At 49.4% G+C, this 22,569-nt stretch overlaps 1 protein-coding gene and 2 non-coding genes across 3 annotated transcripts; 2 read left to right on the top strand and 1 right to left on the bottom strand.

Moving 5' to 3' along the window:
* Positions 1-121: 121 nt before the first annotated feature.
* LOC100997699 (stereocilin-like) lies at positions 122-14,285 on the bottom strand. The gene is given in 24 exon segments (XM_031668771.1): positions 122-287; positions 487-634; positions 714-811; positions 1,053-1,201; positions 1,391-1,533; positions 1,914-2,069; positions 3,454-3,626; positions 4,189-4,345; positions 4,554-4,644; positions 4,843-5,099; positions 5,579-5,644; positions 5,780-5,947; positions 6,129-6,167; positions 6,472-6,654; positions 7,008-7,140; positions 7,418-7,533; positions 7,671-7,857; positions 8,490-8,656; positions 8,801-8,905; positions 9,002-9,064; positions 10,021-11,278; positions 12,046-12,070; positions 12,159-12,944; positions 13,248-14,285. Coding segments are annotated over 24 exon segments (4,812 nt in total). The 5' UTR covers positions 13,303-14,285; the 3' UTR covers positions 122-198.
* On the top strand, positions 3,069-3,176 carry LOC116276022. Its single transcript, XR_004185481.1, has one exon. It is a non-coding gene; the product is annotated as a U6 spliceosomal RNA (small nuclear RNA).
* Positions 8,289-8,392, top strand: LOC116276260. The gene has a single exon (XR_004185684.1). It is a non-coding gene; the product is annotated as a small nucleolar RNA U13 (small nucleolar RNA).
* Positions 14,286-22,569: the final 8,284 nt, after the last annotated feature.

Genomic DNA, 22,569 nt, shown 5'->3' with positions numbered 1-22,569 from the left:
GGGATTATTTATGATGGAAAGAGACTCCAGATATGGCATCCTGGGAACACTGATTCTCAGGTGGGTGGAAAGCATTAACATTTTACCCATATTCCTCATCAGCTTCTGAAAATAATCAGGATGCACTTCTGTTTGCACTTTATTCATTATGACTTAAGATTTCTCTCCCCACAATCTCCTTCTACTGTAGAGACAGGCTCAGAGCAGGTGGCCAAGGAAGCTGATAGTCAATACCAGGGACCAGGAAGGTCGTGACCAGTCCTGGAGGCCCCAGGCTGTACTTCGACCTATAATAGACAGGGAATGGGAGTCATATCACAACTCTGCTCTCCAGGAACATTGATACTTGGAAATTAGCGCTCTGCCTGTAGACTCCTTCACTCCAGGGATCTCCCTGGGTGCACTCTAAGAGCCAGACAGCACCAGATGAGGGGTTTGATTCGGGGTCAGGAGATGGAGGCTCAAGCTGTGCAGCTGGGAACTCACCTTGCTGTTCCAGGCTCTCCTTGCCCTCATGCTGGGCCCATGCAACTGCTCGTCGCTGCTCAGGACTCAGAAAGGCCATTTGCTCAGGAGTGACAGCCACAGCCTGAGCACTGGTGAGACTAGATAGTTGGGTGGGACTAAACACCACCTGGGGGCAGGGGTAGGAATCAGTGCATGCCAGTTGGGCCCTGGCTCTCCTGTGGTCACCCCAGTCCATTAATACTTACAGCAAATTTAGGAGGAGGGATGACAGAAATGGCAAGAGGAGTAAGGCCCTGGATCTGTCCCTGCAGCAGTGCTGAAAGAGCCAGGTCTGGGATCCCAGCTGTTGAAGCAAGTGGCATCCAAACATTGTCTTAGACTCACCTTCCTTCTCTTCAAACAGATAGACCTTCTCTAACTACTCCCAAAGTGCCCTACCATAGACCTTCCCCAGTATGTCTCTAGCCCCTTATTTAAACACCCTCTCAGGTCCCCACTTAAGAATTGCAGGGCAGTCTTCCATCCAGTCCACCCATGGTATAGAAACCAAACCAACTTGCACCAGCAGTAGCCCAGCTCCCCACCTGCTATGGTGCCAATTTCAGTGAAGATCTCAGGCCCCCAGTTACTGATTGGGCCAAAGCCACCAGGCAGTACAAGGAGGTGGGCCAGAACCTCCAGTTGTTCTTCAGAGCACTGGAGATGCAGGGTGCCCAGGAAGAGAGCTGCTTGGCTGTAGAACAGTGGGAAGGAAGGAAGAAGAATTCAGCTTCAGCGAAAGGGGCTGTGGTCATGAAACAAAGGAAGAGATGGCTTCAGATGAGTTCCCTTCCTCCATGGGACCAGACCTTCATGATCCTTCTTTGCCCAGTAAGTCCACCTTTACCTCAGCACCACCACCCTCAGCCCCTTCACAAGTGACCTAAACTCCCAACTGCTGATGTGCTGGAGCTCCTCTGGCCGCAGTCCACAGAGCGTATAACCCAGCGCTGTCAGATGAATGAAGTCCAGGTGGCTCACATGCCGACCACTCTGCCGTAGGAAACTGGAGACCACAACGCGGAGCTGGGGTGGGGGTTGGGGGCAGAGGGGAAGGAGAAAAGTTATGGAGAATGAATGGACAGGGAAGTGATAGGTGTTGCTGGGTTACACTCTGTTACTATTAAGACCTAAAGAGTCACGGGGAAGGCTGAGGACTCAGAAAAGAAAAGGATAGAAAAAGAAGAGGCCTCCAGGAAAAGAGGTAGGAGACAGTATTATGTGTTCAGGGCCTCAGAGTGAATAAATCAGAGTCCTGAAGGTCACTAGTAGAGGGTATCAACAAAAGATAGAAAGAATGACCAGGTAGGGTCACAGGAAAAAATTCCTTGGGCTTTAGATGATCTACAGGGCTGGGTCTGTGGGATGGGTGTTTGGGAAGTGGTAGGGAGGAGGAAAGGTGTTACCTGAGTGGAGCTCCAGCCATCTATCTGCCCCAGGGTGCTCAGCACTCCCCAGTCCACTAGGATCAGCTCCTGTAGTTCCCGATCTCCTAGCCCTATTAAGAGCCGACCGAGCTGCAGGATCTGCTCAGGACGAAATCCCCGGGGGGGACCCCACAACTAGGAGAAAGAGAGGAACAATGTGAGTGGAAAAGCAGTGGATTGGGAGTCAGAATGCTGGGTTTTAAGTCTTGCCTCTGCCCTTAGCTGTATAACTCTAGGCAAGTCACCTGCCTTTTCTTTAGTTTCCTCCACTGTCAAATGAGACAGTTGCCTTACAGTTCCTCTAACGTGTTTTGAAAGACATTACAGTCAGTGGAAAAGAAGAGCAGACTAACTCTAGTCCATGAGTGCTACACTTTTATGTGCATCAGACATAGAGACGCTTATTAAAACACAGATGCCTGAGGCCCAGCACAGTGGCTCACAGCTGTAATCCCAGCACTTTGGGAGGCTGAGGTGGGAGGATTGCTTGAGCCCAGGAGTTCAAGACCATCCTGGGCAACATAGCAAAACCCCATCTCTACCAAAAATACAAAAATTAACCAGGTGTGGTGGTGTGCACCTGTAGTCCCAGCTACTTGAGAGGCTGAGGCAGGAGGATCCTTTGAGCCCAGGATGTAGAGGTTACAGTGAGCCAAGATCACACTACTGCACTCCAGTCTGCGTGCTGGGTGACAGAGTGAGACTCTGTCTCAAAAAAAAAAAAAAAAAAAAAAAAAAGCAGATGCAGATGTCTGGACTCCTTCCCCCAGAGGCTTATTTATTTACTTATGAGACTGGGTCTTGCTCTAACACTCAGGCTGGAGTGCAGTGGTGCGATCTCGGCTCATTGCATCCTCTACCTCCTGGGCTCAGGGGATTCTCCTACCCCAGCCTCCTGAGTAGCTGGGATTACAGGCATACACCACCATACCCAGCTAATTTTTTTTTCTATTTTTAGTGGAGACAGGGTTTCACCATGTTGCCCAGACTGGTCTCAAACTCCTGGGCTCAAGCAATCCACCTGCCTCAGCCTCCCAAAGTGCTGGGATTACAGGCATGAGCCACTGCGTCCAGCCTCCCCAAAGGTTTTTATTAAGTCAATCTAGCATGGTAATCGGCACTGGCATTGTTCCTGTGCTCAGTTCAACAGCACATACACATAAATAAATTGGAATGATACAGAGATCAGCATGGCGCCTGCGCAAGGATAACACACAAATTCATGAGGCATGCCATTATTTTTTAAGAAAGAAAAAAAAAGAATAAAGAAAAAAATCTGTTCTCTTAATGATTGTGATACACATTAAAATTTGGTAACCACTGCTATATTCCCTCTATTCATTATACTAGCTCTCTTTCCTCAATATTTATCCCCCCTCACTTCCTACTTGTGACCCAAATCTTCTAACTCTTTTATCTCCTGCTTCCCCCACCTCTCATCCAACTTTCCATTCTCTTCTTCTCCTACATCACACTCAAAGAGCTTCCTCATGGCCGACCTTACTTGGCTCTCCATCACTAACCTGTTTTGCTTTCCCCATGCTGCCCACAATTCCTTGTGCCCAAGTCCTGCATCTCCTGCAAATAGTGTCAGGCAGTCCTCAAAGTCTGAGAGCTTCATCTCTGCAATCTGGGTTGCAGACCAGGCTGCTGGGAATGTCCCTCGTACATCTGCACAATTTGGCACAGGTTCTGAAGGGGGAAGGCAGGGCCAGGAGGTATCTGTAGATGGAATGACTCTTCCAACCTTTGGAGGATGGAGCACTGTGGCAAGTAGGGATCGAGGGAATATTACAGAGTAAGATGAACAGGGCTTAGAAGTTAATAGAACAAGACGTGATTGGAGATGCCAAGTCCCTTGTTTTATAGATGGAAGACTGAGGACGTTGGTCAGGGATTTAATGGCAGAGCTGAATTTGAACCCAGTTCTTGAGCCTCACAATGTCTCCTTCAAAGCTACTAGGGATCTCCCCAGCAGAGAGCTCCACACTTAGCCGAGCTAGAGCTTTGTCAGCTGTTTAAAGAGACAAGAGAGCAGGAAAATGGAAGTTCTAGGCTAAAAGAAAACTTAATAGTTTACAAACTCCCAAAGCTATAGAATTATAGAACTAGAAGAGATCTGAAGATCATCCCTCTAACCTCTTTGCTTTATAAATTAGAAAACCCAGTCCCAGAGAAGAGCACATGTAGAACCCAGACTGTTTGACACTCACTGTACATCCTGCTGGACATATGAGTATTTGGGTAGTTTCACCTGGAAGATCCTCAGCAGCTGGTCGCACAACCCCTGCTACCAGGGCTGCTTTCTTGGCAGCCAGCTATGGCCCCCTACACAGCTGTCCAACTCTGCTCTGCTCCCAGCTCTGCTGCTTTTCTAGAAGCCGCTCCAGGGTCTCTGGACCCAAGGCCTCCTGCATGAGAAGGTAGAAGGAGAGTAGGGAGATCTGGACAGATCAGGGCCTGCTGCTGTAGCTGTAATTCCAAAGTCCGGTCTCTGTTTCGCAGTCTCCCCCTAGATCTAGGCTTCATATCCTTTGCCCTCTTTGGCCATGGGTCCCCATAACCAGCTCACCAGTCCCCTCTATGCATTTACTCCCTTCCCTTCTTCCTTCATCTCACCCTGGGGATCAAGGAAATTGCCTCAGTAGACAGAGTGAACACTAGGCGTCCAGCTTGCTCTACTTCATCCTGGCTCCACAACTCTGGTTTCCTGGGGACAGGAAGAAAATCGGGGGCTGGGGAGCTGAGGGAACTGTGAGGAAAAGGAAGGGGAAAAGAGGACATGCTAGGATTTGGGACACAGGGCTCCAAGGGACCTTAAGAATATAGAACAGGCTGCCACTGATGATGGTGGTTGAGGGATTGGGTACAGAATGAGTTAGAATCTGAAGTTCTCGAAGGTCCATACCCAAGAACAGACTCCTGCAATAGCAGCCATCCCAGCTCTGTGGCAAATGTCTCTCCTAGGCAGAAACCTTGCAGCTGACTGAGATGGGACAGCAGGATCTGTAGGGGGATCTGTCGTGTGCTCTCTATCCCCAGGAATCCAACCAAAGGGCCTAAGGTCTCCAGCACTTCCCCTGAGAGTGGAAGACTCCTTTGGAGTTGTAGCAGCTTTAATGGGAGCAGGGGAAGCAGGCAGTCTGGCCAGGTGGTGGGAATAGTCTGCTGGCAGTGATGGGTATAGCAGTGTAGTGATAGGTGAGAGTCTGGACTTGGCACTCAGAGAAAAGAAACCATGGGGGTGGAAAGGGACCAAAGCTGGGACAGAAGTGGAATGGCATTTGCCACTGTAGCAATAAACGCCTAAGAGCCTCACACTGCAGGCTGCTGTGGTCAGGTGTTGCTGCTAGTTAGGCACCAGGCGAACAAAGTCCCTTAGCTTCTCTGAGCCTTGGTCTTTTCAGCTGAAAGCAGGGTGGGTGGCCTGGAAGATTTCTCAGGCCCTCGCAGCTTTGACATTAGTCTAGGACAATGTGGGCGGATCATGCTGTCCTGCATCTGGAACTGGGGAGGGCTGCTAATGGGTACAGAGCTAACCAGAACTCTCAGGGCCACTGCAGGGTAGTAGGGGAGGCAGCACCAGCCATATGAAACTGCCCCAAAATGGGGAGAGGAGCTCAGCTGGGAGATCTCACACTTACCTGACCAGGGACACACACAGCTGGACCAGCACCTGTTGTACCCATATTTTTCACGCCATCTTTAACCTGCATGAGAATTGGGTGTGTGTGTGTAAGTGGGGAGGTATGAAAGGCCTTCCCTGGCCTCAGGGAAGACGCCTTCCTCCCAACCAGAGAGAGCCCGTATCCCTGATTGTCTCATCCTCCTTGCTACTCTCATACCCGAAAGGTCTGCAGCAGTGCTGCAGTCTGGCAGGCTGAGAGGCGTGACAGTTCAGGGGCCAGGCAGGAACAAGCCCCAACCAGGACTCGCCTAGGGATGGCCTGGAGTGTCTGGGGGCTGAGGCCGGGCAGCAGAAGATGCAAGGAGCAGAGTTCCTCCAGGGATAGCTAAGGAGCAAGAGAAACAAGAGGTCTGAAGAGGAAGGGAAGGGTGGTGGGGAAGACAACAATCACAATGCAGCAAGGCAATAAGTATGAGGGGAGTGGAGAGAGAGCAGGGGCAGATGCAGAAGCCAGGGGAAAGGGGGATAGAGACCTCTGGCGAGAGGCTGAGGTTGCAGCTACTCACATCGTGCCTAGGAAGGAGCCGTCCAAGCAGCAGGACAGCCTGTGTTGGGATGGGACCAAAAACAACAGCTCTCAGGACCCAGCAGCCAGGTCCTAAGTGGGTTCCTAAGGCAAACCCTCCAAAACTTCCCACTCCCTCTTAAACATCCCCAGTAACCATCCTCAGTGACTCAGGTCCCTTCTTGATCTGAGGAAAAGGGAATGAAGGTGTCCTCGTGTGGACAGAGTTTACCTCTACTGTTCACCCAGGGAAAGGAGGGGCTGGTTTTATCCCTGAATGGGATTCTCTTGACAGGGTTCAAGCAGGGATGGAGGGTGCATGCCAGGGAGTGAGAGAGGCAAACCTGAGCAGGTGTAACACTAGCTCCCTGCAGGACAGGAAGCATGGCTCTAAGCTGGGGCTCGGACAGCTCCTGCAGGAAGCGGAGGCCCAGCTGAGGGAAGAGAGGGGCCCAGACCTGCAGCTCCCGGGGGCTCAGCACCGCTCCTCCAGATGAGCGCAACACCCCCAGAAGTTCATATGCCACCTGTAACCAAAGAAGGGTTAGGACTGGAGAGAAAAGACAGATGAACCTTGAACTTCCTCTCTAATCCCACATCTGAATTTCCCAGGGCTTGGGCTAGGGTTTGGAACTAGGGATTGGACTGGAGTAGATTAGGTTCAAAATGGCAAAGGGTGTGTTTGGGGTGCCACAGACCAGATAGGGAAGGGCCAGGAAGAGGTGGTAACAGGTAAGAATGGCCATGGAGTAAGGAATGGAGGTTGCAAAAGCGGGATGGGGGCCTGGCACCACTGTGCTCAAGTTGACACAATGGGAAAGCCATCCACGCAGACCCACGGGAAGCCCACAGTCTTCTAGGCTTGTGCTGAGGGGCTCACCCGTCCTTCCGGGCTGAGGGTCCCGTTGGCTGCACATTCCAGCAGCCCCCGTTCTACCGGCCCCATCGGATCACTCAGGGGCACTAGGCTCTGCAGCTCCTCAGGGCTCAGGAAACAGGCGAGGGGCCCAAGCCTGAGGAGGGCATGAAGCTGACCTTCGTGTGGTCCCTGAGACTAGCACTAAGGCAGGCCTAGCAGCAGACCGTGTGGGTACATACACTGGGCACTCTGACCACTACACCACTACACAGGGGCACCATCTATAGACCTCTCCTGGAACTCTGTGCTGCCTGGGGCCACTGCCTACTCCCTTGCCCCTTCCTTCCTAGAACACCTACCCAACATGACACCTGTACCTTCCTCTCTCTACCTCTTCCACTCTGGCCTTGGTTACTGATCCCACAACTCACCTGCGTACCTGCTCCTCACCATCCTGGACACTCTGGTTTACCAGGCTGCGCAGCACATGGCGAGCATGCCCGGGCCCCAGACCTGCTGCTGGCCAGCTATCCTCCAGGGCCTGGATCTGAGATGGGGGAAGTTAGCTCGCACTGGGGTCACTGTGGGGTTCTTGCAGGGAGGGACCACTGAGAGACACGCCATTGACTCCCGTCCCCACTAGCAGAAGATGGGCCAGTCAAATAAAGAAGATGATTCTCATACCTGGTGAGGGCTGAGCTGCAGAAAGTTCTCCAGAGGGAGGTGGGGGAGGAGGGGCAGCACTGCCCACAGCAGCTCCTGGGGCCAGGCAGGCACTTCCCCAAACAGTTCAGGGGCCAGCAGACGCTTTGCCAGAGCCTCCTTCTGTTCAGGCCTCATTCCTGGGCTGTAATCCCGGATGGCAGCCAGGCTACGAGGAGTAATGGGTCTTAACCCTTTGTCTTCTTCCAAACTGTTTTCCCCTGACCCTCTGCAGCCCTGCTGTCTAGATAGGAAGGAGACTCTCTCTGTTTTTGTTTTGTTTTGTTGTTTTGTTTTTAAGATGGAGTCTCGCTCTGTTGCCCAGGCTGGAGTGCAGTGGCACGATCTTGGCTCACTGCAACCTCTGCCTCCCGGGTTCAAGTTATCCTCCTGCCTCAGCCTCCCAAGTAGCTGGGACTACAGGCGCCCACCACCAAGCCTGGCTAATTTTTGTATTTTAGTAGAGACAGGGTTTCACCACATTGGCCAGAGAACTCCTGAACTAGTGATCTGCCTGCCTCAGCCTCCCAAAGTGCTGGGATTACAGGTGTGAGCCACCACGCCCGGCCTCTCCCTGGTTTTATAGAGAGGACCTCTCTGATCCTTTTGTAGTTCATTAGCATCATGACTGGGTTTTCACACTCAGGTATGAGATGCGCCTCTCTCAAACCTTGTTACGATGTTGGCACAATACCCATCTGGCATGAAAGAAAAAAACAGGAGCTCCGGAAGGAGCTGCTCCAGCTGGATGGGGTTGGCCTGACTCTGACAGGAGCAGGAGGAGTGGTGCAGGAACCTTACACACTGTCGTTGACTAACAGGGATGGTGGGAAGCGCATCAGGTCAGAGACAGCCAAGAAAGGGATGAGTGGTGACAGGTCAATGAAGAGCTGGGAGGTGAGGCGCGGGTACCGCTGGAGCAGCAGGGCTGTCAGGCGACCCAGGGCCTGCTCCTCGGATGGTGGTACCTGTGGGGGCACAGGAATGGATTCTGCCTCTGGAGATGCTCAGTATCCCTGCCACTTCCTCTCTGGAGTTCCTCCTCCCACTAAGGCAAGCCCTCTGAACACTAGGCTCCAGGTGCCCTTGCTCCCCTCTTTCTCTATGCTCACCTGCAGCTTCCCCTGCAGCATGAGTGTCAGGAAGCCCTGTGCAGCCTCCCTCTCTGCTGAAAGCACCAGCTGCTGGAGGTTTTCTGGGGGCATATGCAGGTATGCCTGTGAATAGGAGGTCATGGTGGGTATGGCCTCACAGGGCAGGGACCTCTGGCCATGGCTGTCACCCAGCCCACCCATGGGCCCTCCACCTGTTACCTGCACTAGAATCTGCAGGGCCCAAACACTCTTTTCCCTCTGGAGCAGATCCCACAGCACAGGCTGGTGGGAAGAAAGACAATATGCCAACAGAGCTGTCTTCTCTGTCTCTCCTGCAGCTCCCCCAGGCTTTCCAACTCCACTTGCTGGGATGCTCGTCCTTCATCTCAACTGTGATTCTTCAGATATTAAGCTCTTTTAGGTCCAGGATCATATCTCTAATTTCTCTTGTACCCTCTCCCATGCCAGGTCCATAGTTGGATCAATTAATACTTGCAGACCTGAACCAAATACTATGAGACTATCTAATTCCATTTTACTGGGCCCAGGGCTTGAAAAATGGAGCCCCAAAATGGAGTAAGGAATCTTTATATATCCTACAGAACCTAGCAAAGTGCCTTGCATATAATAGGCATTCAGTGAATGAATTACGGTGTTTAACATATTCCCACCCCTCCATTCTACAGAGTAAAAACTGAAGCCCAGAAAAACTAAATGAAATTGCTTGCCTAAGATCACAGTAATTTGTGGCACAGTTGAACCTAGAACCAAAGTTTTCTGATTGGTAGTGTCCCTGAATCTTTCTCATTCCTGCCTTATCTTCCTGTATTCTGCCAGCCTCCAATTCTCAATCTCTAGGAAAAAAATCAAGAGTCCTCTAACTTGATCCTTTTTCTTTCTGGTGCAGAAAGCGGGAGAGTAAAAGAGCCCAAAAGAATAACAAGGTAATATTTATTGCACGTTTGTGTATCATGCACTGTGCTAAGCCCACAGCATGTATTATCTCATATACCAGTATCATCCCTAGTTTATAAATGAGATGAGAAAAATATTGCTCAGAGAAGTTAAATAACTCATTCAAGGCTGGTCACAGAACCAAGATATAAATCCAAGCCTGTGTGACTCTAGAGCTGTGTGCTTCAACTACTGCCCCACACTACCGCCTCTGAGTACACGAGGAATTCCCCTGGAGGGCCTTCTCACTGTTCTAGGAGCTTTCCCTCTGGCAGAGCACTCACACTAAAGCAGGCCAGCAGCTCCATCTTGCTTATACCAGAGCTGGGGTTGACAGTGGGTTCCAAGCCTGGTGGGGTTGGCTGCTCCTCTTCTTGTTCCAGGTATTCCCCAATCGTCCGTAGCACACTGCGCCGGCCCTCTGGGCGAAAGGCATCCCAGAAGGAGCAGTTGTCCAGGAGACTGGAGAGCAGTAGGGCCCGACCCAGCATCCCCTGGGCCTCAGCGCCCCCAGCCCCTGGACCCAAGAGGAAGGTCAGCAGGCGGAGGAGATAGTGTAGGCGTGTGGCGTGAGCAAGGGCTGGCACAGAGGACTGACAGCGTGGCAACTGGGATAGCATGCCAAGGAGGAAGGGGCCAGGGGTCAGACAGAGTGGGGATGGTCCCAGTGGTGGCAGAGAGGGCAGAAGGGGGCCCAGCAGCCCTTCTAGGAAGCAAGTGTCATTGCCCCCACGACTTATCCGGCACTGGCCTGCTAGCCAAGGCCAGAAGGGCACCAGGGCCTCATACATGGTGTCATTGGCACAGACCATCACCAGGAAGCTGCCCCCATCTGGGCAGCGTTCCCCACAGGGTCCAATGTGGCAGGGTGGGGAAGCAGTGACATCTGGGGTGGGGCCCTGGCACACATGCTGGACCCAAGCCTGGTTGCTGGGGGGCACAGCCTGTAGACTTGCCTCCCCACACAGTCGCTCAGCCCACAGAGTCTCGTTCTCCAAGAAGCAGCCCCAAAAGATGTCTGGGGTGAGGGGAACAGGGGGCAGGCCTTCAGGGCAGCTGGTAGGGGGTGGGAGCAGGCCAGCACAGAGCCGCTTCACCAGGCGGCGGTTGGAGCCAGACAGGGCTGAAAAGGAGAGGTTACTACAGATCGCATTCAAAAACTCATCAGGAAACTGGTCATGACAGGCCTGTAGCCAGCCTTGGGCACCTGGTGCCCATGAGACTGCATACCACACAGCGGTCTGGCAGATGGCAGTGGTGCTGGGAGGGGGCTGTGGAGTGACAGGCTTGGTGTGTTGGCAGAGCAAGTGGATGGAGAAGTTGGAAATGCTGTAGGGTGGTGCTGGGCCTGAGTGGTTCTCACAGAGGGCCTCCACAGTGATGGCTCGCCGTTGGCGTGGGCTGATGTGGGCTGAGGGCTGAGGAGCTCTGGGCAGAGGCACACCTGCGCTCAGGCAGTGAAGGAGGGCAGGGGGTGGGGGTGGTGATCCAGACAGAAAGCCCAGCGCCTGGACATCCCAGGAAAGGTTGTGCCGGACGCCCCTGGGTGCAGAGGGAGGAGCAGGCAGGATCTGGTCAGTTCACATTTCCTCTGGCTGAAGATTCTGACCCTGACCCAGAGCCCTCAAGGGGCATGGCAAGCATAGGCTTTTCTACAAGCGAGGTCCCTGAGAGTTTAGGCATTACTGGTTGAAATGCTGCGACAGGGCAAAAAGGAGAGAGCTGCCCCGCCAAGCTCCAAAATCACCTAGGAGAAGCCCCAGTTGGAATGCTTTCTGTCCACCTGGCTCCCTTCTGTCTCCTTTCTTCATATGCTTTCAGATAGCTTACACACAACCCTCAGCGGGCTTCCCGTTAAGAAATCTGCTCAGCAACTCAATATGTCTAACTATGCTCTGGCACTGTCGTACTGAAATAGGAGGAGGGTAGAGGAATCCAGCTGTGTCCTTATTTTCCAAATCCCATCTTTACTAGCTAACATTATTAAGCACTATGTGCCAGCACTGTTTTAAGTTGTTTGCACACACAGTATCAACTCATTTAATCGGGTGCAACAACTCTGTGGTAACTAATATTATCATTCTCATTTTATAAATGGGGAAACTGAGGTATAGAAAGATTATGTAACCTGCCCAAGGTCATATGGCTAGGAAGACGTGGAGCTGGGACACCAACCCAGACAGTCACACTCCAAAACCACTAAACCACACTCCTCCCATCAGTTTTCCTCTCTAGAGGCTGATGTCGTCAGCTCTCCACCTCTAGATTTTCCAGGCCCAATCCCTCAGAACTGGTCCCCTCTTACTTACCATAAGAGCAGCTGTTGAAGGTTACCTAGGACGGAAAGAGTAAGGAAGAGAACTACCCCAGTTTCACTTTCCTTGCCCTGCCACATCCCAGCCCCAGCCCTGGCCACACTCACCTCCCTGGCACTGCCCATTGGCATCAGGCTCTGGCTGCCCCAGAATGGAAAAGACCTCATCCTGCAGGGAGTGAGTGACACGGAGCAGCCCCTCCTGAAAGGCAGCATAGAGGGGGGCCCCCACTGTGCGTAGCAGACCGCCCCAAAGCGCCTCCTCGGACCCGAGCTCCCCTGTTGGGGTAAGCAAACCCAACAGACCCTGCAAAAAGTGAGGAGCTGCCTCCCTCCCATTGAGGCCTGTGGCATTGGTGGGATCCACACTGGGCTGCACCTGCACCAGAGCTTGCCAGCGTGTGCCCTCTAACAACAGCAGCAGAGAAGGCAACCAGTCAGCAGCCAGGACACAGTCAGAGGGCCCATTACGGGTGCATGGGGGCCGAGTTGGGGTAGGGGGGCCCCCAGGAACTAAGGCTCCCAGCAGCACCTCCACAAGTCCACCCAGCACCCCTGCCTGGTGCACCAGGAAATCTCGGGGAGTCTGCTCCTGTCCCAGCAGTGCCAGCAGATCCCCCAGCAGCCCTAGCATTGGCTCCCAGTCCGGGCTGCCTCTCAGTGTCACTAGAAAATCATGGAGCCGGAGCGCAGGTGGCTGGAGAGGTGGGGGCTCTCCTACTGGTACTTCCCCCATTCTCCCAGGCTCAAAGGAAGAAGAAATGTTGGCCAGGAATGTAGAGAACTGTGAGCGGCTCAGGGAGCCCTGGGAAGCCTGGTGCAGAGTGGAGAGCAATGACTTCAGGAAGGAGAGACCAGGGTCCGGGGACTGAGGCCCAGTAGGTGCAAGAGTCACTGTAAGGAGAGAAACCAGAGGTCACTAAAGGGGAGGAACATAAAGCCCAAACTCAACCCTGCCTCTGAGCACAGTTCTCTACCTGGATCTAAAGATGAGGTGAGGGGATGGTCAGCTGAACCCCTTTCATTGGCCCATAGTAAGTCTTGGCCTGCTTTTCTTAGCCCTCATTTTTTCCTTTTGCATAAGTCTCTGCCTCTCTCCTTTGTCCTTCTATCTAACAGGTTAACCTCCACATTCTTAAAAGTCTTTTTCCAGCCACCCTCCTCCTCATCCCCAGTTCTGTTCCCTGTTCTTCTCACCTGCAAAGGACAGCAGCAGCAGCAGTAGCAGCAGGGGCCAGAGGCTCAGAGCCATGTTTCCAGGTGAACACTGGTACCGGAGGGGAGTTCTGGTTAATCTCAACTGTGTGGGATAGCCAGGTGAGGGCAGGGCACTGCAGGCAGCCTGAGGCTCCACTGACACTGTAGTGTGGTCTTTCAGGAAACAATATCTGTAACCTGACAGCAGGTTTGTTACCTGAGCCACTGAATATCTGATCCTTTGGCTCTGGAGAAGGGTATGCTTCTGTGAGAGGAACCAATGATAGGGGATCCCAGGGGCCCCTCAGAGGAACCCAAGGAGATTGCTTGAGTTATGAGCCCGTGATGCAGAAAGGAATAGGCAGACATGGAGATGGAGAACTGGAGAAGAGGTGTGTAAGGGTGTAATCTGGGGTTCTACAGAAACATAGAAAACAAAGAGGATATGAAGGAGCTAAGAAGCAAGTAGGATTTGAAGAAATTGAGGAAGAAAGGATGCCCAGGAGCAAGAAACTGGGCAGCAAGGTATAAATAGATGAGAAATGAAGACAGAGGTCTGGTCCAAGGATGGAGAATTCAGGAAGAGGAAAGCTGCTTTCCACTCACTACCCAGAACCACAGAGTGTCAAGAGCTGAGCAGTACCCCAGAGATCACATAGACCAAACTTTTCAACTTATGGATAAGGAAACAGACCCAGAGAAATGTGACTTGCTCATTAGGCCATTCAAATGTTTTGGTTTTCCCTTCCCCCTGGGACCCCCTATTATTTGGTTCTTTCTCTGTGGCCTAAGTGAAAGCCCTCTCAAAAACTCTGAGCCAAGAAGAGAGAAACCAGATTCAATCACTACGCACAGGGACTGATCTCCCTACACACAGAACTGCTCATGGAACAGAGAGAGAAAGAGATGTCATTCAAAATAATCTGGTCTGGTCAGGGTTAGAAGTCTTTTTTGTTGTTTTTGTTTTTTGTTTTTTTTTGGGTTTTTGGTTTTGGTTTTTTTGAGATGGACTCTCTCTCTGTCGCCCAGGCTAGAGTGCAGTGGGGCTATCTCACCACTGCAACCTCTGCCTCCCTGGTTCAAGCGATTTTCCTGCCTCAGCCTCCCGAGTAGCTGGGATTATAGGTGTGAACCACTACTGCCTAATTTTTGTATTTTTAGTAGAGATGGGGTTTCACCATGTTGACCAGGCAGGTCTTGACCTCCTGACCTCAAGTGATCTGCCCACCTCAGCTTCCCAAAATGTTGGCGCTACAGGTGTGAGCCACAACACCATTTTCTTCCTTTTTTTTTTTTTTTTTTTTTGAGATGAGTCTCACTCTGTTACCCAGGCTGGATTGCAGTGGCATTATCTTGGCTCACTGCAATTTCTGCCTCCTTGGTTCAAGCGATTATCCTGCCTCAGCCTCCCAAGTAGCTGGGGACTATAGGCACGCACCACCACGCACAGCTAATTTTTGTATTTTTTGGTGGAGACAGGGTTTCACTATGTTGCCCAAGCTGGTCTTGAACTCCTGACCTCAAGTGATTTGTCCACCTCGGCCTCCCAAAGTGCTGAGATTACAGGCTTGAGCCACCGCCCTAGGCCAGGGTTAGAAGTCTTTTCCATTCCCCATTTATATCTCCCCAAAGGCCTTCACTTACACCAACTCTAAAAGCAATTCAACACTGAAGCTACACCCAAACTTTCATTCTGTCCTCCTTTCCCTAGAACCCTTCCCCATTCTCTCCCTCAAATTCACACATGGAACTTCATTATTAATGTGCTTCTGACCTAGAAGATTCACTTAGGATCACGGAGTTTTATTTTTATATATTTATTTATTTAGAGACAGGGTCTTGGTCTGTGGCCCAGGCTGGAATATTGTGGTATTATCCTAGCTCACTGCACCCTCGAACTCGTGGACTCAAGCAGTCCTCCTGCCTCGGCCTCCCAGGATCACAGAAGAGACCTGAGGAATCCTCTGGTAAGAACTTCTCATTTTATAGACAGGGGAATTGAAGCCTAAAGAAATGGAATGACTTAACCTGGGTCACAAGACAGCTGGGAGCAATGATGGGATTTTCCAAGGCAAATCAAAAGTTGAGATGCGTGAAATGATCTGTTGTGTAATTTTACCAACATTCCCTTTGCCCATCAAGGATACCACATCTAGTCTAAAAAGCAGACAGATGAATCTGAGGGAGAATATGACCCGAGTTCCCAACAGCTTTCCGGTTCCAGCACATCCTGTAATCCTTCTGAATTTCTGCCCTTCATTCTGTAACAACCCTCTTACAATAAATTCTCTTTTTTCCTCATAGGGTAGCAAAAAATGAGATGGTCTAGGTTCAAACCCTGGTTCCAGCATTTACTAGCTGTGTGTCCTGGGGCAGCTTCTAAATCTCTGTTTTTAATTTTTTGTTGTTGTGGTTGTTGTTGCTGTTGTTGTTTTTACTGTAAAAAGGAAAAAATCCTAGTGTAGAGTTTTTGTGAGGATTAAATTAGATAATGCATTTAAAGTGCTTAGTGCAATGTCTAGCATTCATTCAACAAAGATTAAGCACTTATTACGTGCCAGACACTGGTACAGAATAAACATTCACTCAATGTTACTATTACTTTATTAGAATAGCTCAAGATGATTTTTTCTACTTGAAACTAAAGGAGTTCTAATGAAGACATAAACGATTATCTGGAAGTTGTATCTTGAGTGAAAGACCTTCAGAACAAATATGGAACTAGTTGAGTCAACCAGAGAGAGAAACAGTGACGATTCCCTCAACTCAGCATGGAAAATTTCCTGGCAGTCCATGTTCTGCTGTTGTAAGCCGTTGATTAAGCAATTCTCTTGCTGCTAAGGATTCAGACTATGTGCAAACTGAGGGCGAAGTGCTTAGGGTTTATGGCAAATATACCAGGCTATTTGAGTGTATTGGTTATTGCTTATAATTTGATAAAGTTCAACAAGAGCGAGACAAGTTCCAACCTACAGATGACCAAATGGAAACAGAGAACAACCAGCAAATTTAAATTACAAAGAGGTCAGAACAGAAATTAATCATATGTCCTGCTAAAATGGAAATGGATAAGACTGGTGATAGCTAGAACCTCATGATCCTGCCAGTTAGAATGGATATACCTAGGAAGGGAGCCACAGGAGTTGAGAACTCTGAAACATCCTCACTCCCCAAAACTCCCACAGGGCACTCTCTGCCCACAGCCAGAGCAGATGCCTGCCCTAGCAGTCCTGGTGGCTCAGCGCTTATAATCCCAGCACTTTGGGAGGCCAGAGTGAGTGGGATCATGAGTTCAAGAGATTGAGACCATCTTGGCCAGCATAGTGAAACCCTGTCTCTACTAAAAGTAAATCAGCTGGGCGTGGTGGCATGCTGTGCCTGTAGTCCCAGCTGCTTGGGAGGCTGAGGGGCAGGAGGTCAGCCTTGCTTGAGAGCTGGTAGAGTGGTGGTTGCAGTGAGCCGAGATTGCCACTGCACTCCCAGCCTGGAAACAAGAGTGGAGAACTCTGTCTCAAAACAAAAACAATAACAAAAAACCCAGATGCCTTTTTGAGGCCAGAATCTCGCTCATCTCCCAGGCTGGAGTGCAGCAGTCCGGCTCACTGCAAGCTCCGCCTCCAATCCCGCGCCATTCTCCTGCCTCAGCCTCCCAACTGGGACCTGGGCACCACTCCCTGCCTCACCCAGCTAGTTTGTATTTTTGAAACGAGGCCCTGCGTGTTAACCAGGATGGTCTCAGATCTCCTGCCTCGCTGATCCACCCGATCTCGACCCCTCCCAAAGTGCTAGGATGAGCTTGGCTTTCCTTCCAGCCTTTTTTTTAACTGGAGTCTCACTCCTGTCACCCCAGGCCGCAGTGCAGTGGTGTCATCTCAGCTCACTGCAAACTCCATCTCCCGGGTTCAAGCAATTCTCATGCTTCAGCCTCCTGAGTAGCTGGGATTATTGGTGTGCACCACCATGTGCAACTGCTTGTTTTGTATTTTTAGTAGAGACAGGGTTTCGCCACATTGCCCAGGCTGGTCTCAAACTCCTGGGCTCAGGCAATTCGCCTGCCTCGGCCTCCCAAGTGCTAGGATTACAGGCATGAGCCACCGCACTCAGCCAGATGCCTCCCTTTGTAAAGAACAATTATTTTTCTCTTTTTTTGTTTTGGCTTTTGTAACTGAAATATTAATTGCTTACTAGATATCTAGGTGTTCCTCACATTTCCCAGATCTCTTGCAGTTAGGTGGGCTCAGGTGATTAGTTCTGTTCAATGGACTGTGGTTGACCAAAGAATTTAAGAGCTAGCAAATGAGCCTCCAACAATCTCTTCGCTGTTGAGGCAACCTAGAAACTACATGTTGAGATGGCAGTGTCACAAGGTCAAAATAGCCCGAGGCTCCAAACTACCACAGCATTTACAGTCAGTCTTCGACACTTGTGAGTTCTGTATTAGTGGATTTGCCTAGTCACTAAATGTGTTTGTAACCCAAAATCAATACCTACAGTGCTACTGAGGTCATTCACAGACTTGTATTGAGAGGTGACAAGTTTGAGTCACCTGATACACATGTTCCCAGCTGAGGTGGAACAAGGCAGTGCTCTGCCTTCTTGTTGCAGCTCTCATGGTGTAAATATTAGTAAGTGTCTTTTTTTTTTGAGACGTAGTCTTGCTGTGTCACCAGGCGGGAGTGCAGTGGCGATCTCAGCTAACTGCAACCTCTGACCCCCTTGTTCAAGTGATTCTCCTCCCTCAGCCTCCCGAGTAGCTGGGATTACAGACACGTGCCACCACCCCAGCTATTTTTTGTATTTTTAGTAGAGTCGGGGTTTCACCATGTTGGCCAGGATGGTCTCAATCTCCTGACCTTGTGATCCGCCCGCCTCAGCCTCCCAAAGTGCTGGGATTACAGGGGTTAGCCACCGTGCCCGGCCAGTGTCTTTTTTAAGGTCTATCTAGTGATGCACCTTTTGTGTTGTGGGGCTATTTGTTGGTGATTTCAATGTTTAAAACGGCTCTTAAGCTTAATGCCAAAGTGTTGTGTGGTGGTTTTAGAACAAGAAGGCTGTAATGTGCCTTATAGAGAAAATGTATGCTAGAAAAGCTTCTTTCAGGTCGGGCACGGTGGCTTACTCCTGTAATCATAGCACTTTGGGAGGCCAAGGGGGCGGATTACTTGAGGCCAGGAGTTCAAGACCAGCCTGGCCAACATGGCAAAAAACCCACCTCTACTAAAAATACAGAAATTAGCCAGGCGTGGTGGGTTGTAACTGTAGTCGCGGTTACTTGAGGCACGAGAATCGCTTAAACCCAGGAGGCGGAGGTTGTAATGAGCAGAGACTGTGCCACTGCACTACGGCTTGGGCGACAGAGTGATACTCCATCTCGAAATGTCACGAGACAAGACTAATTTGAGTAATAATAATAAAACTCCAGTCTCCTGCACAGCCAGCTCTGTGTGGGAAAAAGAAAGAAAGACAGAAGGGGCAGGGGAGAGAGGCAGAGGCAGAGGCAGGAAGGAAAGGAGGGAAAGTAACAAGGAAGAAAAGAAAAAAGAAGGAAAAGTGAAGAAAAGAAAAAAAAAGTCAGGAGGGTACATCTGTGTAGTGTTGGGGGAAAAAGGGAAGGAAGGAATATTCATCAAATACCTATAAAGCAATGCCTTTGAATCTTTTTTTTTTTTTTTGCAACCTCTGCCAGCCAGGTTCAAGCGATTTTCCTGCCTCAACCTCCTGAGTAGCTGGGATTACAGGCACCTGCCACCGCACCTGGCTAATTTTTGTAGTTTTAGTAGAGACAGGGTTTCGCCACATTGGCCAGGCTGGTCTTGAACTCCTGACCTCATGATTCACCTGCCTTGGCCTCCCAAAGTGCTAGGATTACAGGCATGAGTCACCACGCCTAACCATTCTGAATCTTTTATGTGCAGCTACGTTACCTGATTTAATAGGCCAGGGGGATGGGACCTCAGATCCTTTTTTTTTTTTTTTGAGACACAGTTTCACTCTGTTGCCTAGGTTGAAGAGCAGTGGCGTGATCTCGGCTCACTGCAACCTCCGCCTCCCAGGTTCAAGTGATGCTATTGCCTCAGCCTCCTGAGTAGCTGGGATTACAGGTGTGTGCCACCACACCTTGCTAATTTTTGTATTCTTAGTAGAGACGGGGTTTCACCGTGTTGGTCAGGCTGGTCTCGAACTCCTGACCTCGTGATCCGCCCACCTCTGCCTCCCAAAGTGCTGGGTTTACAGGTATAAGCCACCGTGCCCAGCCTCTACACTTATTTTTTAAATTATTTATTTTTTAGTGTTGTGATAGTGAAAGAGATTCTACGCTTCTAACAAATCACCAGATGAAGCCAATTCTGCTCGTCTTCAGATCACACTTTGAGCAAAGCTACTCAAGAGCATCTCCTTTGTGGATAACATATGTAAGATTTATGAAATAATGCTTCCTTATTATGTTTTATGATGTTTATTGTATTCTGATTGCCAAGTTCAATGGATGATGCTCCAGTCTAGCTCTTTTTTATTTTTTATTTTTTATTTTATTGAGATGGAGTTTCACTCTTGTTGCCCAGGATGGAGTGCAATGGTGCGCTCTTGGCTCACCACAAACTGCACCTCTCGGGTTCAAGCAATTCTCCTGCCTCAGCCTCCCAAGTAGCTGGGATTACAGGCACCTGCCACCACGCCTGGCTAATTTTGTATTTTTAGTAGAGACAGGGTTTCACTATGTTGGCCAGTCTCATCTCGAACTCCTGACTTAAGGTGATCTGCCTTCCTTGGCCTCCCAAACTGCGGGGATTACAAGCGTGAGCCACTGCACCTGGCCCAATTCAGTGTTTTTTAAAACATATTATATTGTTGAACTATTCAAGGCTATCTAATTCCAGAACATTTCCATCACCTGCCAAAGAAACTGTATACCTATCATCTGTCAGTCTCAATTCCTCCCTCCCCAACCCCCAAGAAACCACTAATCTACTTTCTGTCTTCATAGATTTGTTTATTCTGGACATTCAATTCATTTGCCTTCTCCCCATCTTGGCCTTTTTGCCAGACACACTCTTAGGTGAGGACTTTATAATTACCTCCTTATTGCCCCCTTTTATTTCTTCCCCATTTGGGTAGCAGCCCTTACTTTAGGTTGGGTGTTACTGACCTTACCTCCAGTTCAGGAGAAAGCCTTAATTAGTGATTCCATCACATTCACTTTACCTCAAAAATTCATTCAAATGTAAGCATATGATCTAACTTCTTGGTCCAATCAGTGGTGGTCAGGATGTGTCTGTAGAGGAGTGGAGATTGACCTACATACAGTTAATACCCAAATTTTAAGTGTAAAGTTTGTTGAATTTTTACATCTATATATACCTGTGTGACCACCATGCAGATCAAGATATGGAACATATCTACAGCACTCCAGAGGCTTCATGCTTCCTCCCCATCAGTATCTTCACTCCAAGAATAACCATGATTGTGACCCAAAGCTCAAACATTTTGTTCATTGACTGAGAAAGGAGTCACTGGCTCTCTTCCCCTGGATATGGGTAAATAGGTATGCAAGCCTAGGCGCTTCAGAAAATTAACTGGCTACCCAAGTGAAGCCAGTCTGAGAATAACAAGAACACGTGGAGGAGAGCACAGATAGCAAAATTCCAGAGAAACAAAACCACAGATCTAACAACAGTGAATTTTTACATTAAATCAATCCTGAAGCTATACTACCTATGAACTTCCCAGTCTCCAGTAAGCTATTTTGTTGTTTAAATGGCTTCAACTGATTTTTTTCTCAACTCAGAATTTTTAACCTGAGTTAGAACCTTAGCTCTACCTCTTACTTGGTATATGCTCTTGGGCAAGTTACTTAACTTACTTAATTTCTTTAGGCCTTAGTTTTCTGATCTCTAAAAATAGGAGGCTATCTTCCATATAAGATTATTTTATGAAATATGCATACTCTATATACAGTATATATATACTAAATATATAAATATCCTCATACATGTTAAACACTCAATAAGTGATATAATTTTTAATCATAAACATGTCTAAAGACTTAAGTCTTCTAACAATGGAATGGGATCCCTTCTACATAATGAATACCAAATAACTAGAAACATTAAGCATTACCTGGATAATCCTCCTTTCAGTGATGTTCTAAAAGGTGTTCCTGCTTTGATGGGAGACAGATTAACTCTGAAATCCCTTCTAACACTAAAAACCTGTACAACACTTACTGATTTGAACACTGCCCTGAGCAATGGCAAAATGAAATAGAGACTTTTGGTCCAGTAACAGGTAAAAATAATATCCAATTAAAGTTAATGGTTCACAAGAGAAGCAACATGAGTAAAACAGGCAATGGAAACAACACTTCTCAATTAGTTAAACTAACAGCTCTGAAGATCTCCTTACTCCACAGAGAGGCCTTTACCTATGCATCAGAGAGGGAGAAGGTAAAATTAGGACCATAATCAGGCAGCAGAGGTTGCAGGAAGGGTGGAAGCTATAATGATAAAGTCAAGAAATCAATCGGATTCAGGAGCCGTGGAAAGGGTAGAAAGCTAAGGAGCACAGTCTCCACTGGCATCTGAGCTAACTTGTTTTGTTCTTTTTTAGAGACAGGGTCTTGCTATGTTGCCCAGGCTGGAACGCAGTGGTATGATCCTAACTTGCTGCAGCCTCGAACTCCCAGACTCAAACAATCCTGCCTCAGTTCATAGCTGGGACTAGAGGCACACATCACCACACTCAGCTTGAACTATTTTTCTCGACCTTATGCCTTTCAATATCCGTTATTTCACAGATAGACTACTGAGCAGCTACTAGGAATATCTATTAGACACCTACACACTTTTTTTTTTTTTTTTTTTTTTTTTTGGTTTGTTTTTTTTTCTGTCGCCGGGGCGGGGGTACAGTGGCCGGATCTCAGCTCACTGCAAGCTCCGCCTCCCGGGTTTACGCCATTCTCCTGCCTCAGCCTCCCAAGTAGCTGGGACTACAGGCGCCCGCCACCTCGCCCGGCTAGTTTTTTGTATTTTTGTAGTAAAGACGGGGTTTCACCGCTACACACTTTTTTTTTTGAGACGGAGTCTCACTCTGTTGCCCAGGGTGGAGCGCAGTGGCGCGATTTTGGCTCACTGCAACCTCTGCCTCCCAGCTTCAAGTAATTCTCCTGCCTCAGGGTCCCGAGTAGCTGAGATTACAAGCTTCTGCCACCACATCCAGCTAAAAATTTTTTTTAACTTTATTTTTTAGTAGGGACAGTGTTTCACCATTTTGGCCAGGCTGGTCTTGAACTCCTGACCTCAGGTGATCCATCCACCTCGGCATC

This window comes from Papio anubis, chromosome 7 (assembly GCF_008728515.1).
Source record: "Papio anubis isolate 15944 chromosome 7, Panubis1.0, whole genome shotgun sequence".
NCBI classification, from domain to species: domain Eukaryota; kingdom Metazoa; phylum Chordata; class Mammalia; order Primates; family Cercopithecidae; genus Papio; species Papio anubis.
Note: the sequence above shows the minus strand (reverse complement) of the source record. Positions and strands in the feature narration are given on the sequence as shown.